This window comes from Heteronotia binoei, chromosome 1 (genome assembly GCF_032191835.1).
Source record: "Heteronotia binoei isolate CCM8104 ecotype False Entrance Well chromosome 1, APGP_CSIRO_Hbin_v1, whole genome shotgun sequence".
In the NCBI taxonomy this organism is placed as follows: Eukaryota; Metazoa; Chordata; class Lepidosauria; order Squamata; family Gekkonidae; genus Heteronotia; species Heteronotia binoei.
In genome coordinates, this window is record NC_083223.1 from 60,850,713 (window position 1) to 60,878,255 (window position 27,543).

General features: G+C 41.8%; 2 protein-coding genes across 2 annotated transcripts in view; one reads left to right on the forward strand and one right to left on the reverse strand.

Annotated features, from left to right (window-relative positions):
- Window positions 1–27,543, forward strand: part of MCPH1 (microcephalin 1) — a 147,538-nt gene that overhangs the window by 50,519 nt on the left and 69,476 nt on the right. The gene's annotated exons all lie outside the window — the stretch shown is intronic.
- ANGPT2 (angiopoietin 2) overlaps window positions 1–27,543 on the reverse strand; it is a 55,450-nt gene that overhangs the window by 6,612 nt on the left and 21,295 nt on the right. The window contains exons 2-7 of the mRNA XM_060234957.1: window positions 17,590–17,745; window positions 12,003–12,124; window positions 9,093–9,325; window positions 7,730–7,860; window positions 2,793–2,894; window positions 1,354–1,520 (exon numbers count right to left, since the gene is read on the reverse strand). Of these exons, the coding sequence (XP_060090940.1) occupies window positions 1,354–1,520; window positions 2,793–2,894; window positions 7,730–7,860; window positions 9,093–9,325; window positions 12,003–12,124; window positions 17,590–17,745 (911 nt within the window). The remainder of the gene's footprint in view (window positions 1–1,353; window positions 1,521–2,792; window positions 2,895–7,729; window positions 7,861–9,092; window positions 9,326–12,002; window positions 12,125–17,589; window positions 17,746–27,543) is intronic.

A 27,543-nucleotide genomic window follows, 5' to 3' on the forward strand; every position in this document is an offset into this window, starting at 1 on the left:
AAATTAAGGTAACAGTAGAATTCACTGTGTATGGGATTGATCACTGGCATGTCGTTGTTGTAGTTATTTATTTATTTGACTTATTAATCGCCCCATCCTGGCTAACACTGGGTTCTGGGCAATGTACATCAATAATAAAAATACATAAATTCACAATCAATAAAACAACTCAAGTTAAAACATCTTATTTCTTACAAACCCCTCCGCCCAATGGCACCCTATTAATTTCTTCTGTTCCAGACTGCTGGGTATCATATTGTGGGGGGGAAAGCTCAGAGGGGCAGAGGACATGAGGCGCCAGCTCAGCAACCATGGCTGTCCTTACTCAAAAGCCTGGTGGAACATCTCTGTCTTACAGGCCCTACGGAATTGCATAAGAATTTGCAGGGGTCTAATGTTATCTGGCAGAGAGTTCCATCAGGTCAGGACCAGGACCAAAAAGGCCCTGGCCCCCGTTGAGGACAGCCAGACCTCTTTAGGACCAGGAATCACCAAAAAGTTATTGCCAGTAGCACGTAATGCTCTTCCAAGGACATAGTGGAGGAGGCAGTCCCATAGATACGTTGGTCCCAGACTGCTCAAGGCCTTCTGACTCGGTGCTTGACTGGAAGCCAGTGTAGCTGACACAGCATAGGTTGAATATATGCTGTCTGTGGTGTTAAGAGATCATAATCAATTGTCAGTGTGGTTTTATCTGTGGAGAGTTAAATCTGGAGACTGGGGCCATGGACAGACTAGAAAGATGTTTCTACGGACCTACGGAAAGTCCCAAGTTTCCCAAAAAAAATCTGAAATCTTAAAAAAAGAAAATGCATTGAGAGTGTTAAAACTGTCCAAAATGACAGAAGCAGAGTTTATAGCTTTAAGGAACTACTAGCCTCAGTTGTTAGAGTTAATCTGAGGTCTGACTCTGTAGGAGGCACACACATTGCCCTTCTCTGTACTTTTCCCAGCTCTGCAGTCTCCTTTTTGAGCTACGCTAACTGGATCTTCTCACAGTATTCTAAATGAGGCCTCACCATTAATCTATATGGGGGCATGATAATATCGTCCATTTTATATTTGGTCCCTTACCTAATAATCTCAAACATGGAGTTTGCCCTTTTCTTTGCTGCAGCACACTGGGTTGATGCTTTCATTGAACTATCCTGGTTATTATACACATTCTTAGGAAAATTTTGGACCCATTGTCCCCAAAATAATTTCCTACTTGGACCAAAATAATGTTCCTTTGTACATCTATGTAGTCCTTTGTTCTATCATTTATTTTTATACTAGTATTACAATATTTTAAATTAAAATAGTCATTCTGTACTTTCAATAAGGAGCAAATTTTAATCTCTCCACACTTACTTGTATTTTAGTTCTTCACTTGCCAAATAGAAATGTTCATATAAGGAGTATGCCTCACTTCCTTCCCAGTCTTTCAGATGTATTCTAAGCATGTATTGCTTCTGATTAGTTAGTTGAGAAACCAACTCATTTCCAAGCCAGTATTCTCCAGAAGGATTTCCAAATCCCTGAAATCAAATTGAATATCAAACTGTAAAAGTTATTTCGTTGTTTGAAATGTCTTCTTAAAGTATTATGGCTTCATATTTCAAAAGCAATAAAATTATCATTTATAACAGACATACAGAAAATATATATAATTCTCGTTTTAAAAATAAAAGCCCCTTGTATGTAAGCATCTGTTTAAATAAATGGGTATGATTATTGGTTTTCTTCAAACAAACACAGTAGTATTCATATCTGAGAACTGTAGATCAGTTGAAGGAGTGCTACCACTTACAGCAGCGAGAAAAATTCAGTCTAGTTGTGTCGCTTTACATTTTCATCAGAAGCTGAGTGCATCGTGAGGATGGGATTAGGCAGGCTCATAGCTGTTATGGCGTCCCCAGGGTCCCAGTCCCACCACTTTAACTCCAATGCAAGGATCCCAACTTCACCACTTACCACCCCCCACTGTCTGAGGTGCACCATCCCCCGGTGTACCCGGGCTGCATAGAGAGGCTCTCTGCACATGCCTGGAGGTGGTCTTGGGAGCTGGCCGTTCAGTGGGAAGCCTCCGCACTCTGCAGTGCTAGCACCCCCTGCCAAGCCCTCCTCCCAGCACCCGACACACTGCTACCACTCCAGCTGCCCTCTTCAGGCTTGGTCCCTGCCCCCACTCCCAACTCAGTGCCCCTGGCACAGGTAGGCACCCAAATGGGAGGGTTGGCTGCTCCTGCTCCCTCCTTTGATAACCACACCTCGGGCCAAGGACTGGCCGTGCTCTCCATCTCCCCCAACGAGAAAGGCAGGTGGCAAATGAGGGCAAAGGAAATGAAGAGGTGTCCATTCTGAGCAGGGTGGGGGGAGTTGGTGGTGGCGCCCACTGCAGAAATGAATGTGGCCAGGTGGAGGCACCTCCCTCTGTCCAAACAGAGTCATGCAGCTCCTCCACACCCCAAGAAGCCCCTCAAGACAGTGCTCCTGTCCCAACCCTTCCCTCACTGCAGGCAGAGGGGGCTGGCGCCCAAGCTTCTCTCCCACAACCAGACTCCAGAGGCAGTGCCAGGAGGGGGGCAGGCAGGCAGACAACCTGTGTTTGCATGAACATAGAGGCAACCCAAAGCAACCCCACAGCTCTGGCCCAGGTTGCACCCACACGAGGCCCTGCCCCACTGGTGATGGTGCTCATCTGGGTGATCCCACTAAATGTGCCCCACTAAATGAAAAATCCTGGCTATGTGCCCCACTAAACAACAAATCCTGGCTACAGCCCTGGGTTTAAGTCATTCTGCCCTTACCATCTTGTATTCCATCCAGGTTTGATCAAAGTCTATACTGCCATCTGAGCGTCGCTGAATAACTGTCCACCCTCCACCGTTGGTCTCCATATCACAATATGCCTGGCAGGGATAAGCACAGAAATTACACATGGTTCTCAAACATTATTGTACAAAACGGAGTGTCTAAGACTGTGGGAACTTTACTGATTCACCTAACACTGTGACTCAAATACCTTATTTGCTAGGGAGATGCTGTTGTAATCTACCAAAGATGACAGGATGTGTAAACCCGGGCTGAATCAAACTGCTTGCATACAAAAGGATACTGTGGAGGTAGAAGAAGAAACTGGATTTATACCCCACCCTTACAATCTCCTTTCCCTTCCTCTCCCCACAACAGTCACCTTGTGAGGTAGTTGGAGCTGAGAGAGCTCTTTTTGAGAACTGCTCTTTCAAGAACTCCCTGCACTGCTCTTTCAAGAACAGCTCTGAGAGAACTTGTGACTGATCCAAAGTCACACCAGTAGCTGCATGTGGAAGAGTGAGGAATCAAACCCGGCTCTCCCAGATTAGAGTCCATGCTCTTAATCACTACACCAAACTGGCTCTAGTTCTAGGTAGAACTATTGCACTGAATATGCAGGTTTGTATACAAAATGCTTCTTCACAGTTCACCCTCATACATAGAGATGGTCAGTGCTGTAGCAGTAATCTCTTTGTAGACTGACAGAGGATCCCACAAAAGGTGATTACCACCTTTAAAGCTGCAGCACTGACTGTGGGGGAAGATGTTTTTTTTACGGCCTGCTGTTGCACATGAGAATCCAAGGATTGGGGCTTGTTTAAGTATTCTGGTTACAATAAAAACATATTTCTGAAGCAACTAAAAATAAGTGCAAAGTCTCTTTCCAGGAGATTTTGTATCCTGTTGCCAGTTTTGATTTCCAAAACACTTTTTATATCCTTTCTTTATTGCGTATGAGAAAAATACAGAAGTAGCAAACTTAGAATCAGTATTCATGGATCAAAACCTATATAATTAGAGGCTGGATTACAAATCTAAGGAAAGATAAAGTGCATGGTCTTTATAAAAAAGCATGACCAGCGTTAACTTTTGAAGGGCTTATTTCTGAGAGCTCTTCAGTTTTTCTAAACAGGATTGTATAAAATATTTTGACTACTAAATAATAATAATAATAATTTTATTTGTATCCCGCCCTCCCCGCCGAAGCAGGCTCAGGGCGGCTCACGGACATGGAGAATACCATAACAGCAATACATTATACAGTAAAATACATTAAAATCCATTAAATTAATTAATTAATTAATTAATTAATTAATTAATTAAAACTATTACACTTACAATTAAGGTGCTATAGTACAAAACCTATCGGATGTATGTCAGATGGCTGGATGTCATTTCAAGATTCAGTCTTGAAAGGCCATTTGAAAAAGGGTGGTTTTACAGGCCCTGCGGAACTGATTGTAGTCCCCGCAGGGCTCGAACCTCCGCTGGTAATTGGTTCCACCAGTGAGGAGCCGTTACTGAGAAGGCCTGCTCTCGAGTTGTTTTCAATTTGGCCTCTCTTGGTCCAGGGATTTTTAAAAGATTTTGGGAGCTAGATCTCAGTGCTCTCTGGGGAATATATGGAGAGAAGCGGTCCCTAAGGTAGGCAGGTCCTCGGCCATATAGGGTTTTAAAGGTAATAACCAGCACCTTGTAACGAACTCGGAACACAATTGGCAGCCAGTGCAGCTCCCGCAGCCTAGGCTGCACATGCTCCCACCGTGGTAGTCCCACTAACAGCCTGGCCGCTGCATTCTGCACCAGCTGCAGTTTCCGAGTTCAGTACAGGGGCAGCCCCATGTAGAGGGCATTACAGTAGTCCAACCTCGAGGTGACCATTGCATGGTCACCATGTTCCAGGAAAGGGGCCAACTGCTTCGCCCTCCTCAGATGGAAAAAGGCGGCTTTGGCAGTGGCAGCTATCTGTGCCTCCGTTGTCAAAGGAGGCTCCAGTAGCACTCCCAAGCTTTTGACCCTGCGCACTGGTATCAGTGACGCACCGTCAAAGGCTGGTAGGGAGATCTCCTCCCCTGGTCCACCGCGGCCCATGCAAAGGACCTCTGTCTTCGCTGGATTCAACTTCAGCCCACTCGACTTGATCCATCCTGCCACGGCTTGCAACGCTCGGTCCAGGTTTTCAGGGACATCTAAAGGGCATAATTTAGGACTGAAGAGGGCAAAAATGGATCCTGACTTTTTCAAGTGGATGTTTTGTTGAAATATGGATGTTTTGTTAAACATATAATTCACAAAAGTATTCCACTAAGAGCAACCTTTTGATAATTTCATTTATATCTTAATATATTTATATGAAACGAGTCAAAAGTCATAATCCTGAGAACCCCACTGGCCAGATATATTTTGGCCCTGGGTTACTAAAACAGCAGCTCTCTGTGCCATAAAGTACATAGTTTTTGAAATGTATGATTTTTGTGATATAGCCCAAAGGGGAGCATCTGTGATTTTAAGGGGTGGAAATGAGTCCCACTGCCTGTCTCAAGGTTGCTTGTAAAACACATGTGTAATGATGTTAAATTGCCTTTCTTGTTTAGGAAGAGGGGTAAAGGAGATTGTACTAACAATAGCACAACATGTTATTTCCTGGACGAGAAAGTTAAGCAAATTTGTTTTTACATTATGCTTTCTAATGAAAGCTAGTAGGGCGGGGGGAGTAACTAATGTTAAGTTGGCTAGAAGTATTTATAAGCCTCTTGAGAGGCCAGAGTGAGTTTTAAGAGAAAAAGATCAAAACAGAAGCAGCAGCAGTCTGGCGAAGGAGAGTCCATTCTGTTTTACTGCTGTATCTGAAAGTATATTATTATAAAGCAGTTTGGATAATAATTTGCAAACCTCTCTGTTTTTCAAAGATGTCATCAATGGGGCCTCTAAAAGTTTGGGAATAATCCTAAAAGTTAATAATTTTGTGGCTTCTCTAGGCAGAGCATCATTGGCCAGGATTGTTTCTGTAAAACCTCACTTTCAAAGAAGGCTCTACATGAAGGCCAGGCTGTGTAATAGTTCTTGATGGATTACACTCCGAAAGCCATGATAATCCATTCAGCAACTCCTCCGACAAATAGGGGTAGTATGATGAAGTCTAAACACTGTAATCATTGTACTGCATGCTGCAGGTCTGGGAATAAAAATCATGTCATCAATCATACTGCCTAATTGCTGGACTTGTAGCTACCCTGTTTTTTTCATAGGTTTTAAACCATTTTTATTTTAACAACACCACAGTGGTGCACAGAAATCTGCTGACAGCTTGGAACATGTACTGTTGCCAGATTATACCGAAAGCATATTGGGTGGCTTGTTAAATACTTGAACGAGCATTAAAGTCACTAGTGCAATAAAGCAAGGTTGCCAAATGGGGAATGTTTAAAGCGCAGTGCTGACAGTAACTTGCTTTTTTTAAATTTTACAGTGATGTGAAAGGCAAATCAGAGCAATGTTTTATACTAGCACCCCTTGGGATTTTTCTTTCTCTCAGTAACTTGGAGGGGGTGGGTGTTACTTCACGCCACCCCCACCTCCGCGGAGTCAGGCACTGTCTAGTTCCCTCTCTCTATCTTCGCTTGCTATTCCCCGCTCTCTTTTCCTCCTGGCCATCAGCGCTGCTCCCTTTTTATCCCTCACACCACTGTGCCCCAGCTCTCCAGGCACCCGCCCCCCCATTGGCCATTCCCTCCTCCTGACTGGGCTCCTCCCGCTCCTTCCCGGGACGCTCAGCATGAGCCCCACCCTTGGGAACGGCCACAGGGATAGAAGCTGTCGTTCTGGCGGCATTAGGCTCACCCTGTGTCTTGGTGCCGCCTGTAGCCTTGGCGCTCCTGGGCCGGGCCGTGCTGGCTAGGGCCGCGTTGGGCCGATGTAGTGAGGCCAGGGACCAGGGACAGTTCTGCACCGGGGCCATGGGCCCTGGACGAGCGGCTCCTCTGACTGGCCCCCATGCTGTCCAGCGGACGCACTGCAGGTAGGTGGGCCCGGGGTTGCCATGGGGGGGGGGTTGCTCCCTGGCCGGCTGCACCATGGCTACTCTTGACGGCTGGGTGCGGTGCAGGGCAAAGCCGAGCCGCCGCAGACCCGGGCAAGACATGGCAGCCCGGACACAGTTGAAATGTTACTTTGCCTAACTTTGTCTTTTGGATTAATCTTATTATTGCTTTAGTAGCTTGTTAATGCAGAACATTCCTGCCTTTGGAGTGGAATATGAAAACTGTCACACTTAGACACAAATTCAATCTGGGAAGATTTGCATAGAGTGAAGATGGAATTGCAGTGGCAGGCCCTGTCCTGATTGCTGCATGTTTAGTCTGTTGCCTGACTGTGCATAGAATCTTGTGTGTGCACACGTGTGCATATCTGGGAATCTTACACAAAGAAGGACTGTAGATTGTGTGGACATGCCTGTGTATATACTTTTTTGTATGACTATAGATGTGTTCAGGCAATGGACATAAGAAGTGGGTGGGGCCAGCCACTACACTCTCCCCCCCACACTTTTTTTGTTTTCTGTCTACCTAAGCTAAGCATTCTTCCATGACATTGCACTGCTGCTGACTTAAGGCCCACTGTCTTTTCTGCGTGCAGAAGGAACCTTTTTGTAGAATGCGGGGATGGTTCCCAGCTTTTCTGCACATTTCACTGCATATTTCCACCTCACTCCCATCTTGTTCTCAGAAACAAAATTAAGTTGATAAGGAAGAAAGTTCCCTTACACAAACGGTCAGAAATGCTGCACAAGTCTGTGTTTATTTGTTACCTTTTTCAAAATAGAAAAGTACTTCTGGCCAGCTAACGGTGTGACTTAAGAACATCTAAATCTCTCTGAAGGCATTAAGTGGGTGATTTATACTGGATAAAGGTAACAAAGAGAGTACAGTACCCTTTTCTCTTCTCCAGTATTAGGAAGTGTTAACGTGTAGACTCCGCTGGTTGAGAGTCCTGATTTCAGTGCTTCAGCACAGTCCTTGAAGCTGATCTGTTCTTCGGCAGTCACCAAAGCATTTTTGGATGCTAAAAAATAAACACATGGAAACCTATGAAAAAATGACTAATGTAGTTGAAAACTTCCTAAGACCTACTACAAGGCTGACTTCAGACTTTATATCCTCAGTTTATGATGGTTGCTGTTCTCCACAAGGCTCTCCTCCCCCTCCCCCCACTTCCCTGTTTATTCCATGCTTGTTTTTCATCTTGTTAAGTAGTTAGGGGTTCATAAATTTAGTTTGTTTAAAGTGCAGAAAACTCACGTCCAGCTTTTTAATTGTTTTTCCACACTTCTCCATCGTTGACACTTTTAGAAGCATTCTCCTTGAATTTGGCAACTGTTCAGGATTTTTTCAGTGTTGTTGTTGAAGCCAGCATATTTCTGCTTGTTTACTTATTTGTGCACAAATTTAGATAACATCACAAGAAACATGCGTAGTTTTGGAAATTTTCTTAAGGCAATGTCTTTAGGCTTTCCAGGACTACCAAGCCTTCTTGCAATTTCAAAAGTGTGGGAATTACTACTAGGCATTCTGCAGGGAAGATCTCATGCCTGGGAAACTAGGGGAAGGGAAAAGATATGACTCGGTGGAGAACACCTGCTTGGCATGAAGAAGATTTAGTTCCTGGCACCTTCAGTTAAAAGATCTCAGAGATCCTGGGAAGCTTGTGAAAAGCAGAGAGGTAGTGAGTTAGACAGACCAATGGGCAGCCTCTGTATAAGAAAGCTTCATATGTTTTTTATGAACTAAATCACCAGAGACACTTCTCAGTTTCTCAAAAGCCCAAACTGAGAGTTTTTGAGCAGCCCATTGGTGGGTCATTTGTGTTCCTTCTATCCCTAACGGTTGGCTTCTGCCTCCTCAAAGGGTCAATTATAATGCTAAGGAATAACTAGAATTGTTTGTGGGATACATTAGTCCTCTGGAATTGCTGTCACAGGATGACCCACTGGCTTGTCCTTCACAAAACCACTCTGTTATGACATTTAAAACCCATACATGAAAATAGGCTAACCAAACTTTTCACTGGGGCCAAACCTCAGGGAAGCTTTGGCTCTTTCCTCTATATCTACATTCATAGAGGTTCCAGTTGCAAGTGAGAGTGAAAAACTGACCTCAGTCTCTGTGTGCCTGTTATAATTTTAGTTTCTGTTAAGAAAGAAGTTGAGGGAAATGGGGAGGTGATAGATAGAGAGAGGGTATATTAACCAAAATGAAATTGTTTCTTGCTAGAACAGACTGTTTTGCTTCACTTACGGTTTGGTGTAGAAATCATAAAGAATAAGTTCTGAACTGTCTCCCTTAGATCGTGTTGTTGTTTTTGCAGAAATGAGTTGTTAGCTGTGGCTGTGACCAGCTGTTGCTCTAGTTCTTTTATTATGGAGTTTTGTCCGGACACTATTGACTGTAGCTTATCTTTTTCATCCTTCATTGATTGTAGCTGAAGCATGTGCTTGTCTTCCATGTCAAGGACTTTTTTTTCTAAAAAGCTAACAAACAATTTCCAAATCACTGGGACTGGTGAGGCATTTCTATTTTCCTTAACACAAAAAGAGCAGTCAGCCAATTAGGGAGCCATTGGCAGTCCACTGTAAATCCTGTTCCGCTATTGCTTTCCATATAAATGGAAAGTAATAAATAAATAAATAAATAAATAGTGAATATTTTTGTGCGTTGAATAGTTTTAGATTGGGAATGGGCACAAATCTCCTCACAAAAATCACAGGTTCATGGCTCGCAAATTGAAGTTCATGCCCATCTCTATCCATAACCCTCCATGTGATTTTTGGAGGTTCACAAGGCTCGTGGTAGGAAGCAGGAGGGAGCAAGATAGATTGCTGAAATGGCTTGGATCCATTTCTGCCTAACAGCAGGGCTGGTGCACCCATTAACTGTTAGGCTGAAATAGATACAAGCCATTTCAGCAACCCCTTTCTCTACCTCCTGATCATGGAAATGGCTTGTAGGCTCTGGTTTGAACCAGGCTGCCCAGCAGAGCCCCAGCCCAGCCTGCAGGGAGAGTTCACCTGATTTCACCACTTGGACTTTAACTTTCATACGGCATGCAGAGTTGCAAAAGCCATTTGAAGGGATGTTCCCTTCCTTTTTAATGGCTTTTGCCAGGTGTGCTGTGCCCGAGTGAAGTTCAGGCAGTGAGGTCGCCCGATCACAAACCAGTTCAGTAACCAGGGAGGCTCATGGTGGTTCGTGTGGCCCCATGAACCGAAATGAGCCTCTATTTTCCCAGTTCGTGCCCATTCCTATTTTGGATTCCTCTGGGGATTAACTACAGAGGTATTTTGGAGATCACTTGGACTTTGAGTGTCCTGTGCTAAGAAAATTTAAAAATTTGGCTTAAGTAATCTAATTTCTGTGTGCTGCATAAATAATATAAATTGGACAGATTTGCAAAGTACCTCTAACACTGCATAACTCTGCAATATTTAGTGTCAAGCACCATCCCAACAATGGGTACAGATCAAATGACATTATATGTTCTAGAGTTCTAATGTTACTCTGAAGAATAGATATGCCTTTTGGATTGCTCTGTTTTTCCCACAAATATTAAGAAAATCTTTTACAATGCATGCTCCAAACAAAAAATAAAATCCTTTTAACTATATGTTGATTTTTGAGTAAGCAACATTATGCTATTTGGAATATTTAAATGCTGTTCTTACTCTTACCACAGTAAATGACATAGTAAAATTTAATCCCTGTTTACTTTGCTCCTCTTGGGTAAAGAATATTGTTTGTATAAAACAAACCTTGGGGGCGCATGCACAAATATAGCCGGATAGTGAAGACAAATGTGAAAACATGCCCTTTCCCCCCTATTCCAGTGTTTACCAGAAATGGAAAGTTCTTTCAGCATAAGGATCCTACTGAAAATACAGTTTGCTAATTTTAAATTCAGCTGCCTGTTATACTGTATAGTCAGACTATCCTGCAATTCAGCACTTTTTTTTTATTTAATCAAACACCTTGCATTTTTGTACAATGTAGTTTGATACATCAATAAATTATTAAAAGTGAGAATAATTAAACGACAATTAGGATGGTCAGTTGCTCATTAATGAGAACTTAGTATTGGTAACAGATATATAGTATAAGAGCATAAGGGTAGATCCTTTTTGATGGCCAATTGAAAGTCAAACAAAATACTCATGAAACAAACCAAAATCTCAGTTCACCTCTGCACCAGTGTGATCCTACTTCACGGCTTGTCAAGGATTTCCCTGGACTTCCACTACACCAAAAATGAACTTTGGCATTGAACAGAAGGACTTTGGTTCTGGGGTATTTTGTAATTGTATTTATTAGAAGTGTTTTTGTAGGAAGTACTTTGTATAAAGCTTTTCATAATTCGAGGCTGGTTTTTCGTGGATGCCTTCGGGCTTTGTTCTTGCTTCACTTTTCTACGTTACTCTTTGTGTTACTCCAATCCCCAGTTGGGGGCAGGGTTTTCAGAAAGCAGGGGCAGGGGGGTTGAATGTCTGCTGGGTGCTGGACTGGTCCGCATAGGGTATAATGGAAAATTGATCCATGGGTTGGGGGCTGGGGTGTGTGTGTTTTTTGAGATAGAAGCACCAAATTTTCCGCGTAGCATCTGATGCCTCTCCTAAAAAAAAAAAAAACCAAGTTTCAAAAAGATTGGACCAGGAGATCCTCAAAGAAGGTATCCCCTTCCTCCATTATTTCCAATGAAGGGAAGGCATTTAAAAGGAGCACAATCCCTTTAAATGTGCTGGCCAAAACTCCCTTCAGAGTTCAGTCATGCTTGCCACAACCTTGCTCCTTGCTCCTAGCTCTACTCCCAAAGTCCCCAGATGGTAGGACCTGGCAACCCTACACAGGCTTATTTGTACTTCTCATGCTTATTTTGCTGGGACCCAATTTCATGCACATATTGTGCTTCACATGTATGCTATGGCTTGAGTATGAAGCTGGCTGCTCAACTTTTGTTGTGTTTCAAAAACTTCATGCATGTGGACAGTATTATATCTTTAGATTATTCCATCCTTAGTTCATTTTTGTCTACTGAAATAAAACCTTTCAGGGTTTTGAGGTTAATGCCATTTGTCATGTGAATATATGCATTCCTGCTGGAAATAAAAGGACAACTGAGATAAACAATACATGGTGGAATAGCAAGAGTTGTATTACCTGTTTTTGTCTTGCAGTTTGCCTATCTCACTGGTCTGATCCAAAATTTGCCTTTCTAGTCTGCTAGTTGAAAGGGAATGTGCTAGAAGTTGAAGCTCCAGCCTTGTTGTCTGATTCAGAACCTGCAGTTTGGGAAATGAGATTTTAACTCACATTTGCTGATTCAGACCCACTTATAACTTAATCATATTCTAAAATACAAGCTGTCAAACAAAGTAGCAGTGCATCTGCCATTCTTAATATCTGTGCCTTTGCATGTACTTTCAAGCCTAAACATAGCCAGTAGAATTACTGTAACCCTTATTTATCTCAATGGGAGGGAAAATAAAAGTTTCCCAAGGTCTGTTGTTAACTGTGAGTGATACAGTTATCACTTATGCCAGCATTATATCACTTCCCCAAAAATCTTCTGGTACTCTCAGGTGCCATCTTCCCACTTTGGGACCTGTCATTCCAGGCCCAAAATTCTTTTCCAACTCCTGGAAGCTTACATTCCACTCTAGGGGCTTTTATTCCAGGACCAAAACACTTCTCCTACTCTATATCACTTATGCTAGCATTGCTGCTAGCTTCTTCCTCCAGTATCTAATGTAGCAAAGCTGACCTCCATACAAGATCATTCAAGTACATCCATAAACATAAGCACCTCCACAAACATAGCTTTCTCAGTCTGGCAGTGATTTTCTGTTATTACAATAGCTCCCCTCCCCCCCCCAAAAAAAACCTGCCGCACTTACAGGGACAGCTTCCAAACTGCTGTAATTGGATCAGTCAGTGGGCTGAGCTGCGTGTTACAGTCTGTGGTCTGAATTCTAACTATGTCCGCTAATTGCTTCACTTTTGGTTATAGTACCAGGCCATTCATCAGAACAGCAAGTTACCCTATTCCCAGGAAAAGTTGTATGTTACTTGTCAAATCGGCTATTTTTTTAAAGTAGCCAGTGGAAATGGATCCTGAACAGTGGAAGAATTCCATTTGTACATATTAACTAAATATACAAATACTGCAGTTTGTTCTGATGATCTTATTATAATACTGAAAGAGGTCAATTGAATATATAGTAGTTTTAGAACTTTTTTTTGTAGAAGCACTTCTGCCAGTGAAAAAGAAGGGGCAATTTTTGCAGGTTCCTCCTTTCTGCCTCATTCTGTTTCCAAACATCCACTGGGGAGCATCCAAGTGGGGAGAGACAGTGGCTCAGTGGTAGAGCATTTGCTTGATAAGCAGAAAGTCCCAGGTTCAATCCCTGGCATCTCCAACTAAAAAGGGTCCAGGCAAATAGGCATGAAAAATCTCAGCTTGAGACCCTGGAGAGCCACTGCCAGTCTGAGTAGATAATACTGACTTTGATGGACTGAGAGTCTGATTCAGTATGAGGCAGCTTCATATGTTCATATGCCCCGGGTGCATGATTTCAGGACAGCACAGCATCCCAGATATCAGAGTGGATTCAGTTCATTTCCAGGACTGTCATTTCACTCATAGGGTTGAGGCATGACTAAAGTTTCCATCAGTGGAATGATACTTACATTCCCACCCACCCCCCTCACTTGCGGCCACTGCTCCTGGGCAAAGGGGAGTCCTGAGGAACAAGTGGGGGGGGGGAGTCTGCAATAGGAAGTAGGAATCAGTGAAAATCACCAAATTAGTCTGGATCCAGACCTGTGACAAATATAATGCAGGCCTCCAGTGGTCAGCTGCCTGCATTACTTGGAGTGGACTGCAATCAGTACTAGGCACCTAATATGTCCTGAGCAATTGTACATCGTCTAGAGCCTGGCATTGGCCGGGATTAGGCGATTCATAAATTTTAATAATGATAATAATCAGCTGGTGTCATGATTATTTGTGTTCAACCCTTGAATGGATTGCCTTATAGTCTGAAATTATAAAAGGAAATTAAGGTTGAAAGACACTGACTGTCCTGAGACCATCCAGTAAGACTGTGGCTAACCTAGTTTCTGAGTCCAATATTCTATGTAAGATATTATTTGCTCACAGTTGTGGTTGAAATTCCAGTATTTTATCATCTAAAGAGGAATTCCAGCATAGTATTTCCATTAAATTATGGCAGTGTAGCAAAACAAACAGGCATGAAAATGCTGTGTTATCTTAGAGGAGATAATTGGTTTGTACTTAAAAGATGCTTGGCCATGTAGTCCATCATTTGTGCTCCTTAGAAAATAACTTTATATTTCATAGGAAATGTGGTCATAGTGCATATAGATAAGACTGTTAGGTGTTCCTTTTGTAGCCTGTGTGTGTGTGTGCTGTTTTCTGTTGTTTGTACTGAATCACGTCATAGTTTGTTTTATCTGCTCCTTGTGCGGTTCCGTTTTAGGTCTCGAGAATGGCATCTGTTCCACGAATGAGGAAGAAGAGCTGTCATGTGGAATGTTGCTTTACATTACAATCTGATGTGTGTCCTTCATTCCATTTTTTTATTGTATTTTAAAGCAATTGTTTTAATTCATCAAATTCTGGCATGAGTTGGCCGGAAGAATTTATTACTCACATCCTTCATATTGAGCAATTGCTCAGGATATGATTTCACACTTAAGCAGAATTTGCGAATTGCTGCCAACGACTTGGTGTCTCTGAAAGAAGGGTTGTAACAGACCATTTCTATAAACTAAGGAAACCCACACAGTCACCTGTGATTTTAAGGGAACCATGTTAATTTTTAACTATAAACCTTCCCCTCAGATGCCAGGTGTTCTAAAAATAGTGAGTGTCTAGGCTTTGGGTTCACTAAACCACTCTGTCACACTACCAAGCAGAGCTACCCTTCACTCAGCTCATTTTCTAAGCCAGACCTTGACTGTCACTGCTCTCTCCCTGAGGCAGAACTCAGTTCCTGCTGTGTTTCCCTCCAACATTCCACTCCCCTTCTCAAAGGAGATTGGAAGCTGGAGCAGCACTCCCATAGGCTGAAATGAGTGGTGTTTTCCCCTTCAGGGACAGTACAGCCTTCTGTCTGTCACAGCGGTCACTTGTAATCGCAATATGATCGCAATTAAATCCATCACCCCAGTTAATAGTACAAATGCTCAGCTTCCAAGCTGAAGCTGGTTATAACAGCATCATTCAGGTAGTAAAATATTGCATACGGACTGAAACTGATTCAGAAGGTTTTTGCTGCAATTTACTGTTTTCTAAAAATATACACTTGTCCCTGGAGCAGGTCTAATATAAAAAGAACTATAAAATGTGTGTGGACCATCATCTGATATAGAAATCTCCAAAATAGAAATCTAAATTTGGTCTCTATAGTGAAATGTACCAATACAATAGTTCTTGGTCTGGTCCAGACATGTAGAGTAAGATGGTAGAATGGCCTGATCCACTTCATTCTGGTGTGTCATTTTTTAGTTAGTCTTTCACATAAAAACTCCCCTAAAATTAAGACAAATACCCAGCACATCAGGGAGAAGGTTCTATCCTAAACCTTTGCGTGCACTGCTAGATTACTGCTTACAAGGAAGTATAAGCATTGGGGAATTTTGAAAAAAGTCTTCCCTCACCTTTGGCTTGAAGTGGTACAGTCCATTCTGCCACCTCATTCTGCTGTGTGTGTAGACTGGGCCCTATACATCTTCTGTTCACCTCATACCTGCAGTCTGAACTGGTTTGGTCCAGAATTCTACTCCTCATTCTGTATAATGCAAGGAAATGCACTCAGTTTTATGCTAATCTAAAATGTTCAAAACTTTTCCAGAGCATTTAAAAACAGGCCTTTGGATAAGCTTTGTGCTAAGAAAAGAGGCCTGGTCCTGCTAAGAAAAGAGGTCTGGTCCTCAGTTAAAGAGCTGAAAAACTATTCTAGTGATACACAGAATGATTCATGCAAACTGATTTCACATTGTCAGGAATGTAAAGAACTTGCAATACATTTATTATTTCAGAATGTTTATTCTGTAAGTATAATAGCTGTGGTTACTCCAAAATGGCCACACTTTTCAATTTATTTGACTTGAGATCTATAACATGATTTTTTTTTTCCAGTTGAAGTATGGGAACTTCTCTGTTCTCCTTTAGGAACCACAATTGATTTGGGACTTGGACATCAACTTGAAAAAATGTAACAATTTATTTTTCTTTGTAGCTTCCTGTTATTCCCTAACCTTTCTCCCACTCAGTTCAGTCTTTTGATATATCCTGCAGTTAACACTTGAAACGCTAGCATTTATGCAACTTTCCTCCCAGACAGTGAAAATTTATGTAAGGGGTCTTTTTGACAGCTACTTAAGTGCTATACTGAGGGCCACAGCAGACGCTGGCTAACTGGGAGCTGGATTTGGATACAAGTTAAGATCACAGCTTGCACATTGATAAATAGAGTCTGGGATTGGCCAGATCACTTCCACCCACTTCCAGTTCCCGCTTGTTGGGGGATCAGTGGAAATAGAATAATAGTGACCACCTCATCAGGACATCAGTAGGGCAGTGTGCCAAGACTGCAAATCAAAATGCTATAGTACATCTCCCAGGGCAAAAATTTGAAAGTGCTGCACTAGAACAGGAATTGTATATTATTGACTTTTCCAATGGTGTTCATTCCTTTTTGGATGCTGGGATATTGCCCAGTTGTTCCAGTACAACCTGCTCCTTCTACCACAATACACCACTACATATGTCCATTTTGGAGTTGCTTTTGAGAGAATTGGCTGTGGTGCCCAAGCATCAAAAATGCTTCTGCATGTCCTATGGGCTGTCATAGGTTGGATCCAGTGAAGCATGAGTAGAGAGGATGCAGGCGATAGCACAAGGTCTAATGCAGGGGTAGCCAAACTTGCTTAACATAAGAGTCACACAGAATAAACTTCAGATGTCTGAGAGCCGTAATGTTTGAGAAAAGGAAGGAAGGAAGGAAAATAGATGGGAAGGAGGGGAGAGATGGAAAGGGGAGGAAGCAACTTTAAATACATTCTCCAAGCTGCCGGCTAACTTGGCTTGGAAAGTGATTTAAAGAGAGAAATGCCTTCTCCAGGTTGGCTGATGGAGGCAGTGGGAGTTTCGAGAGTCACACAATATGTGTGAGAGGGCCATATGTGGTTCCTGATCCACAGTTTTGCCACTCCTGGTCTAGTGCAACTCATACTGCTTAACTGCAGTATTGATCTAATCAAAGAATAACTTTCATTGATGCCTTGTGCATGTAAAAAAGAAAGTTTGGATCCATTATTTTTAAATTGGTGCAAACAGCCCATGAGGTTTATTTTTAGTGCTTCTGCTTGCACAAAGGTTGTTGCACATATGACATTGTTTCATGGGATCCATCCCAGTAAGATCATGTCAAATATCTCTGTGACTGTTTTTTGTTAGCCCCCTCATACTGAAGTTCTGAGGAAAGGGAGGACAGGGGAATAATCCTGCCCTTGGATATCTGTAACATGTGCTGTAACACCACCACCTTATTGCTGTCTCCTTTGAAGCATCATAAGCTCCATTTTATAAGCTGAATGCTTCCCATGTAACTATAGAGGTAACATTTTCCAGCGCAAAGAACAAACAGTAACTCATGAAATATAAGGCACATCATTTTCTTGCTGCAGAATTACTTCAAGTTAGATAGTTGCTACTTACGTGTGCTTCAACATCTGTTAATTTGCGAGTCTGTTCAGCTGTTTGATTTAGCAGATTGGTGCCAATTTCAATCATGACTGCTGTCTGATTCTGCACTGCATTCTGCTGGATCTCCACCATTTCTTTTTTCATGTTATCCTGGATATAACTTTCAAGCTGCATAATAGAAGAGAGAGAATGTTAATGATTTTGAATTTTTTGTTTGTGTGTGAATACGCAAAGTGCAGAATTTGAAGTGTTGCTTAAATCTTTAGATGCATTCTTTCGGCAGTGGGTTTTCGTTTTTGTCCAGCAAGATTCAGTAGGTTGTCCTATGGCAAGCTAGTGATGAGCAAACAGAGGATCATGAAATACCATGTGACCTCCCAATACCCACTCCAGACTTGAGAAAGGTATACAAAGGAACTTTCTACAGACATTAAAGTTGCTAGAAGTGGAGGGAGGAGAGAATTATCTCACTATTTCCTTTCTTCAAAGTGACCCCCTGGTAAACGCTAGACATTAATCAGCAAAAGAAGTGGTACCCTGGGTTGAGAGTCACATCCTGTAGCACTGCTCTGGACATGCTATCAAATTAAAGAGCAGTGAAATGGGTAATAGTTATTTCAAGACTTGGCTTTGTTGATTCTTCCCACCATTGTTGCCTCCAGTGGAGCTGCAGTGGTGTTAGCAACAGTTGTATTGCTCAAGAGATGAGAGTAGACAAAGGCATAAGGGTTTAGTCACCTTCCTGAATTAAGAGTACAGATCTTTAAAAGCAGTACATACCTACATTGTTAAGAAGTCTGGTATACCCCAACAATGTTGCTTGTTACTTGAACGTTTCTGACAAACAAAAACATAAAAAGCAAGGCTGACACACAATGTCTTCCTTCTAGGAATGCTAAAAAATGTATTGGAAGCGATCTGAAGTGCTATTCTCATTACCACTTCAATTTAAATAGCCAGTGGGGATATTCACATTTTTTAATTATTTGTTTTTGTTTTAGGTGTTAACATTGATAATTTAGCAAACCATAGAACTTTCTTTATATTCTAATTTCTCAGACACTTCTGAGAACAGTTCCACCTTCTGTTAACTTCTCCAGACCAGTTTCATGCTTCAAACTGGCTTCTACCTCTCCTTACTACATTTGCTTCTCCTAAGTCTAGTTATTCATAAGACTGTAATTCAAAAGGAAATAAGCAAAACCTTTAGTGCTTGGCCATAATCACGGGCAATCTTGTCCTCATCCTTCTTTTTTCTTCTCCAATCAGTGTGCCTTATACTGAGTCAGACCACCGGTTTATCAAGGTCAGTGTTGTCTACTCTGATTGGCCGTGGCTTTCATTTACAGGCCTTTTCCCATCACCTCTTGCCAGATCTGTTTAAGTTCGGATAGAACCTGGGACCTTCAGCATGTGAAAAAGATTCTCTACTACTGAGCTCTGGCCCCTCTCTCTACATCAATTTAGAAATCAGATTTTAAGATCCTTAGAGCAGGGAGATTACTTCAGCTCTGTAAAGTTCACCCATATTATTTGGGTGCGCCTATATTATTTGGGTACAGTAGCACTTGTATATAAAATAAATGAGTTAAATGTCTAAATGTTATTTCTACAGATTTGTGCATTGCATGCTTCTGAAATAATTCTAGGAAGCAGGCTCAGGGTGGCTTACAACAATAAAACAACAGAGTTAAATAATGCCATAAAAACACACATTACAAAACAGGAGCAACATAGTAAACAATCTTACAGACATAGGCAGTAAACGACATGTGGCTGATGGCTAACAGCATAACATAACACCATAATGGTGAAATGCTGGGGCAAGTGATGGCTTTCAAAGAACGCCCGCTGCATTAATTAAGAGCCTGGTGAAATAGCTCCGTCAGGCCCTGTGAAACCTTGATAAGTCCTGTAGGGCCCAGATGGGAGCTGATTCCACCAGGTAGGGTCCGGGACCAAAAAGGCCCTTCACCCTTGTTGAAGCCAGCTGGGCGTCCTTAAGACCAGGGACTATGAGAAGATGCTGAGCAGCAGACCTCAGAGCTCAGGGGGGGTCATATGGGGAGAGGCAGTCCCAAAGATATACAGGCCCCTGGCCATAAAGGGCCTTAAAGGTAAGGACCAGCACCTTGAACCAGATCTGGTTCTTGAGATGTAGCCAGTGCAGTTTGCGCAGCACCAGATGCATCTGCACCTGCATATGCCAACAACCGGGTTGCTGCATTCTGCAGCTGCTGGAGTTTCCATAGCAGGGTCAAGGGAAGCTCCACGTAGAAAGAATTACAATAATCTAATCTGGAGGTGACCGTTGCATGAATCACTGTGACTAGATCATGGAAGGTAAGGTAGGGGACCAACTGCTGAGCCTGCCTTAGATGGAAAAAGGCAGCCCTTGCAGTGGCGGTGACCTGTGCCTCCATAGATAAAGAGGCATCCAGGAACACCCCCAGGCTCTTCACCTCTGTTGATGCTGTCAGTTGGGTGCCATCGAAGGGTGGGAGCCTGATCCCACTCCCCACCCACTTCTGACCCAAACACAGGACTTCCATCTTTGATGGATTCTGTTTCAGCCAATTCTGACTCAACCAACCAGCCACGGCCTGCAATACCTCATCTAGTTTTTCAGGGGCAGAGTCTGGGCAGCCGTCCATAAGGAGATAGAGCTGGGTGTCATCAGCATATTGGTGACAACCCAGCCCATATCTTTGGACCATCTGGGCGAGGGGGTACATATAGATTTTAAGTAGCATCGGGGAAACGATTGCCCCCTGCAGCACTCCACATTCTAGTGGGTGCCACTGGGACAATTCCCTCCCCCCGAAAGCCACCTTCTGTCCCCGACCATGAAGAAAGGAGGCCAGCCACTGTAAAGCTAATCCTCAAATCCCTGCGTTGGCGAGACAGTGGGCCAACACCTCAGGGTCCACCATATTGAATGCTGCTGACAGATCTAACAGTATCAGCAGTGCCGAACCGCCATGATCCAGATGCCTCTGGAGGTCATCTACTAAGGCAACCAGCACTGTCTCTATCCCATGGGCAGGGCAAAAGTCAGACTGGAAGGGGGTCCAGGGTGTCAGTTTCCTCCAAGAAAGCCTGGAGCTGCGTTGCCACTGCCTTCTCCACTACCTTGCCCAGGAATGGTAAATTCGATACTTAGTTATTAAGGACCATAGGGTCCAAAGCTGATTTCTTCAGGAGAAGGTGAACCACTGCCTCCTTCAAAGCCTCTGGGAATGTCCCTGATAACAGGGAAGCATCAATAATCTTCGGCAGAAGAATTCTCATCGCTACTGGCTTTTAACAGCCACGATGGGCAGGGTTCAAGGGGCAGTTGCACAGCCACCAGAGTTTTGAGAGAGCAGGCTGAACTGGTCCAAGACTGAACCCAGAGATGGGCAAGGGGCCTCCAGTTCACACATCATATCAAATGTAGCTGGGAGGTCACGGCGGAGCAATGAGATTTTATCTGCAAAATGATTCACAAAAGCCTCACAGCCAATAGCTAATTCCCTAGCATTTGGAGTGCCTTGAGGCAAAGAAGTCAGAGACCAAATTAAATAACTGTTCTGGGCGCAATTTTGCAGATGCAATGGAGGCCGCATAGAACTCTTTCTTGAGTTCTTTAGAAATGAGTTCCATTTCTAAATATTCCTACTTCAGAGTAAAATTTACTATAGTAAACTTAGTTTAAAGAGTATAGTATCAGTTAAGGAGAAGCTGAGGGAATTATGTAGTCGCTACTGAAAGGGACCATTACTGATCTTCATTGCATTGTGTATTGTTGCAACTGAATAATCAATATGTGCACACAAGTGATGCATTTCTGTATAAGTGATGTATGTCCCACATCTGCAGATTGAGGCCACACAGATGATAAACAGGTTTCTCAGCAAATTTGGGGGTCTCCCCAGATTTGCAGAAAAATCTGAAATGTTTAAAAAAATGGGGGAGTTTAAATCCCTCCCCCCCCCAAAGTAAAATAATTTCCTACTTACTTCAGTGTGGTGGCACCTGGGAGCTGCGGTGGACCTGGTGATGGCCACAACAGTGGTGAAGCATTCCAGGGGCCATGACAAGCCCAGGGGAGGCAGCAAAGCCACCCAAGGGCCATGGAGTGGCAGCTGGAGTGCCCAGGAGCTTTCCCAATGATGAAGCAGCCTGAGAGCTGTGCCAGGCCCAGCGGTAGCTACCAGAGAGCCCAGGAGCCAGGCCAGGCTGCAGCTCATAGAGAGCCTGGGGGGGCCTGGCTCAGCCAGAGAGTGAAAGCAAGAGATGGGATTCCCTCCCACTAGTCTTGCAAGCCCCCACCTGTCCAGTATAATCCACTGGTTATTTGAATTGCCACATCTTTCTTAAACCAGTATAATTATGTTGGATGTGGAAGAGACTAACTGTAGTCCTCTGTAGAGTTATTCTAGTCTAAGCTCAATGAAACTAACAGTGCAGTCCTATGTGAAGTCATTCAACTCTCAACTCAGTGGACTCTGGCTGCAGGAACTATGACTAAGATTGCACTGAAACTAATCTCAGACACGAGTGGTTTTGCCTGAATAGTTTGTGGCTTGCCTGCTGTCAAGGTAGAGTCATGGATGGCCACGCATCTTTGACCACTTTTGTAATTGCAAAAACAGAACAGAAAATCTCTTTGTAACATTGGTGGGGGGAGATCTGGTGCTGCATATTTGTATGATGGGAGAAAAACATAGTTTTAATATGCTTCTTAACTTTGTCCTCACACTACTCTAATGTTACACATTTCCCATCCTCCTTCCTGTTGCCTAAAAGTGAAAAAAGAATAATATTTATACATTTCACTTTTTACAATGACAGCTTGTTTTTTACCCATGTTATTTTAAAGTCTCTTAACATTACAGTAAGGTGGGTTTTGCTTTTCTGTATGATCCTCTTAAATTTGCAGGGAAATGGAAAGGCAGAACAAGTATGCAGCTTCAGACTGGAAGAGAGTCAACTGAAAACTGGTTATAGTTCGGACAGGAAGTCCCTGTAGACTTCTGTTGTTTGTCAAGAAAAAACAATTCTCTTGAGAATGCAGATGGGAATGCTTGAGAAGCCTGCAGTCTTAGTTTTATACACAGCCCTGCTGAGAGTGTCTCTGTCAGTCCAGACCTCCAGCCAAGCTGTCCTCTCTTATCTCCTCTTCCTGTCAACAAACAAAAAAGTGAAAGGACCAACTTAAATGAATAATAGATGGACATACATTGAGATAGATTAGAAAATGCTTGTGACAGAGAAGTATGGTTCTGTCTCTACTGACTATTGAGGTGATACCTTCTAGAACAGTAAACAAAGATCGATATTGAAATGCTGTGCAAGAGATTGCCTTAATGATAGCCACCTGTGTGCTGAATGAAAAGAAAAGCTTGAGTCTTTGAAGTGAAATGTATCTGCTATTTTTAATTAACTCTTTTAAAATTTTTCATTATTGGGCTATGCAAACTATCACTTAAGTCGTGCCATTTGTTAGAAAGCACACTCCTGGGAACGTTGTCAGCTTTGTACATTGGCTACTTCAGTGCTTCCTCACCAGAACAAACTGCTCAGAGCAGCTCTTTGATAGTCTCTTTTGATGGTTTTTACATGCTTCAAAAACTAACCTCAAACAGTGACAGTTGTGCGTTGACATTCATTGTGACCCATAAGTAGTTTGACTGAAGTGCCAGAATATAAATTGATTTAAAGACTACAAGAACTTCAGTGCAACTCACAAACTAAAGTAATGTTTTGAGACTAACCAAAATACCACAGAAACAATGTGCTACCTTTTGAGTTATCCCCAGAACTCTTTGTCAGGCTGGTTATCACACTACCTACAGTCATGTTGTAACTGGTATGGTCTTAAATCCTATTAATGTCATATGAAAGATGTGGCAGCTGCTGTTTTTCATGTTGTGTGGTGATATATTAACCACTTAAAGAAGGATGCTTATACAAGATACATTTATCTCACTTGCAAGCAAAGGAATACCACTTTGGTCACCAATGGTATTTGGAAGTATGATATTCTTCATATGTATGCTGTGTATACATGATTGAGATCCCCATAAATGATAAAAAAAACACTGGCTGATAGTATTCTGAAAAATAGGTACAAATATTCCCACAGTTATGAAATGACTTTTATATCTGGCACTTCCATATATTTCTTTTGAATAGCACATGGCATACCCAGGTCCAATTTCAGATAATACAATGTGAGTCTTTTGTGTGTGTGTGTGTGTGCGCGTGTGTTTGGGGTAAAAGTTAAATGCTGTCTTTGCCATATTTGAGAACTGAGTCAAAATCACCAAGTATCCACTTGGGAAATTGTTTTCTGATGTAAAAAAGTATCCTTCTTCTGAGGCAAGCTGAGGTTCTGAAGAGTCCCATGTTGTATGTGTTCAAGCAGTTGATGCGTGAGCAGTTATTCCAGGTTTATAATGGAAATAGAAATTATTTTCTTTGAAATGCTGGGTACTGTGTAAAATGGGAAATGAAAGAAAATATTATCAATATAAAACCATATTTCTAGTGTATCTAACAGTCTCTGGTTGAAAAATCTTGACCTTTTAGCAGTTTCACAGCATTCCAAATGTTTGGAATATTCCTTTAAATTCTCCCTTTAAACAAAATATGTGTGAGAATCCAACAGTTCTTGATTGGCAGTGTGCCAGTTTAATGTATAAGGTTTTTAAATATTCCATATATTGAAAGCTTGATGACATTCCCTTAAAAGTAAATTGAATTTTATTGTATCCAGTTTGCATTGCTGTATTCCCTCCATTATCACAGAAGTTGCAGATGTTTCTCTGTAGAACATGTAACATCTCCTATAGGCTAGGAGTTTGAGTCAGAAGTTAAGAGAATTTCAGAGTGCAGGTAGGGAGAAAAATATTGCTCAGTCTTTCCTTGAAAACAGTCTCTAAGCAAATAGAAGACTAGCAAAAAGGTCCTGGGATACAATATTTTCCTTCTGAGATATGCTTTTCTTTTTTACTTGCAAGGATTTTTTTTTTAATGAAGGCAGAATTTCAGAAAAGTTTCCTTTTATTTCTTAAATGTTAACAGGTGTTTGGTCATTCCAAAATGACATGAACATCCAGCTGTCTGAAATGGCATTTTTTTATCACCTTATTTTTCTTTGAAAGGTTGTGCTCGCTTCTCTGTCAGGACTACTGTAAGCCTGTTCACCTTTTAGAAATAAGCAGTATCTTGGTAAAGTAAGTTTTACTTGCTTTTTCATTGAATGGCATGCTTAACTGATGTCAGTGAAAAACCTAAGGAAGTTTGTCAAAGGAGGTACAAGTGATGTCTGCTAATGATTAGAAGATTTTTAAAGCATCTGTTTTTACTGTGAATGAGAAGCTAAGAGCAGAGTTTCTTGGATGTCAGTGGGAGTCCACTGAATTTCACATGGCATCAGTTCCTCAAGGTTTATTTATTCATTTATTTATTTAATTAACTGGATTTGTAAATCACTCCATCCCTGAGTATTCAGGGCTCTGAGCAATGAACAACAGTAAAAAAGCATCATTTTAAAACACTCCCATAGTTAAATTAACTTAACTTCACAAATTATTCAGGTGGCACTAATACATTAAATTTCAAACTGCGTGTCCACAACATAGATGGGCAGCGTGGGAGCATAATTGAGGAGAAGGAGGAAGGAGCACCAGTGAAGATGGTATCCATTGGTATCCTCAATCAAAGGCCTTAGATTGCTTTTCTTTAAAAGCCACTTGCCATCGCATTCACTAATTACTAATCTCTAAAGAATTGTCAGTGCAAAGAATCAAATAACATGTTCTACATTTATTGTCTGCAACATCAATATTTCATTACTGCACATAATCCAGCTTCAATATTTAGCCTTAATGCATTCTCAGCCACCCTGAGCCTGCTTTGGCGGGGAGGGCAGGATATAAATTAAAAATTATTATTATTATTTTACAAGGATTCAATAATACAAAAATCCGTCCATAATCTTCTTTTAAAATCTATTAATGGCTCTGAAGATAATTAACCTTAGTACTCATAAAGATGTAATTATTTGAATAGAAGCCGATGTAGAGAACTAATAAAAGTCTCTTCCCAAGCAGAAACTAATCCAAATTTCAGTCCTGCAGGGTGCAGGTGTCATTTCACAGAGTTCCACCAGGCAAGAGCCAGGGCTGAAAAAGCCCTGTTAACAATAAGCTACAATGTTAATTAACAATAAGCTAAAATGCATTATACTGCATTTCTTGTGTACTAAGATTAAGTGATATGCTTCACTTTTGCTTGCTTCTGTTGGAGTGCCTTTAATTTTTAAAATATTGGTGAATAAGATCAAGTGGGTTCAGGGGACTTCCGGGGTAGGAAAATGCCAAGCTGAGCTGCTTCTCATTAAGGGAGCAGGCTGGAAATTCTGTTTGGGGTAGTGGAAGGCAAACTAATGCCTACTGCCTACTTTTCTCAGTCAGAGATTAGTCCAAGATATGCACAGAAAAATTTGAGGAGATTTACCTTGGCTAAAAGGGAGTCCCGGGGGGGGGGGCTGCTTTGAGGGGTCTCCGGAGAAGAGTTGCATTTTCATCATCTGCAGAAGTTTACAGAGTCATTTATTTGACATAAGCTCGACAGAATCCTAACCTACTTGGACATTACTAAACATCTAAAGTTATACAAGACCGGTGTGGATCTGGATAACTTGCAGAAAAGGTACAGATTACTATCTTTCATTCCAGGACTATTTAAAGTTAAACAGACTAAATAAAGGTACAGATTACTATCTTTCTTTCCAGGACTATTTAAAGTTAAACAGAATAAATTCAGAAGGTGGGAAATGGAAGTCTAGAAAGCTTGAAAGAAGAAGGGATGAAGAGGTGAAATTTGGACTTTTTAAATTTAAAGGACAGTGCTAAAAAGTGAGAAGGAATTTATTGTTTGGTCTAGTTGCGGTTTTGAAAAAAGAGCACCATTGTCACAGACCTGCAGCATATACAGTCAACACAGGAAGTACGTCAAGTATCGTGAGATCTCTCTACCAGTGAAAATAGGATTTGGTGGCAAGTAAAGCAGGAAGCATCAGATGAAAAGCCTACTCTAGGATTATAATACCATAGAGAAACATCGGTGGCCATTACAAGGAGGTCAAAATTAAAATAATATTTTAAGGTGTTCAGGACATTAAATATTGTTGGAAATAATTGAGGTGGTGATGAAAAGATAAATACTATTGGACATTATTGTTAATTATAGACTTTGGAAGCTTTTAAAGGAAAAAAGAATTTTTTTAAAAGGGAAGTAGAAAGTCGCGACCACCATTTTGAAAGAAATAAAAACTTTAAGAATTAATATCTCGGACTTCCTGTTTGGCTGGAAGACAGTCTGCAGCTCCCTAACAGAGGGGGATTTTATTGTCACTGTTCAGGGTATTAAAGACCCCTGATAAGGTCTATGCTCATTAACCCTAGGCAAGGGTTAACCCAAGACGACTTATCTTCCTTTAATGCTGTTGATATCGAACTGGAGCAGTCAGGGAGCTGACTCCTTCATTTCTTGATGTCCGGCAATGGAATGTCAACCATCGTCTGCAGTGACTCTAAAGTGACTTCGGTCACTTAAGGCTGTCGGAATCCAAGCACGCTAGAAGGACTGATTTTAATTGCAAGAAAATAGCAGCCGGGGGAGTTGAGAACATCTAAAAGGTAGACTCATCATTCTTATCTTCACTCTGAGAGACTTTGAATATAGTTTAAACACTGAGTGGATTAATAACAGACGAAGGCAAAGCATAATTGAATGGAAAAAAAACTTTTACCTTGTTAAGCTGAGCTCTGTGGCTTTGGATGTGAACAACAGCAAAAAAAAAAAAAAAAAAACCTTTCAAGATAAGAGTGAAAGTTGGCAATGGGAGGCTGGTGACGCAGAAGAAAGAAAAGAGAGTTGCCGTGTATATATGCCCATAAACTGCAGAACCTA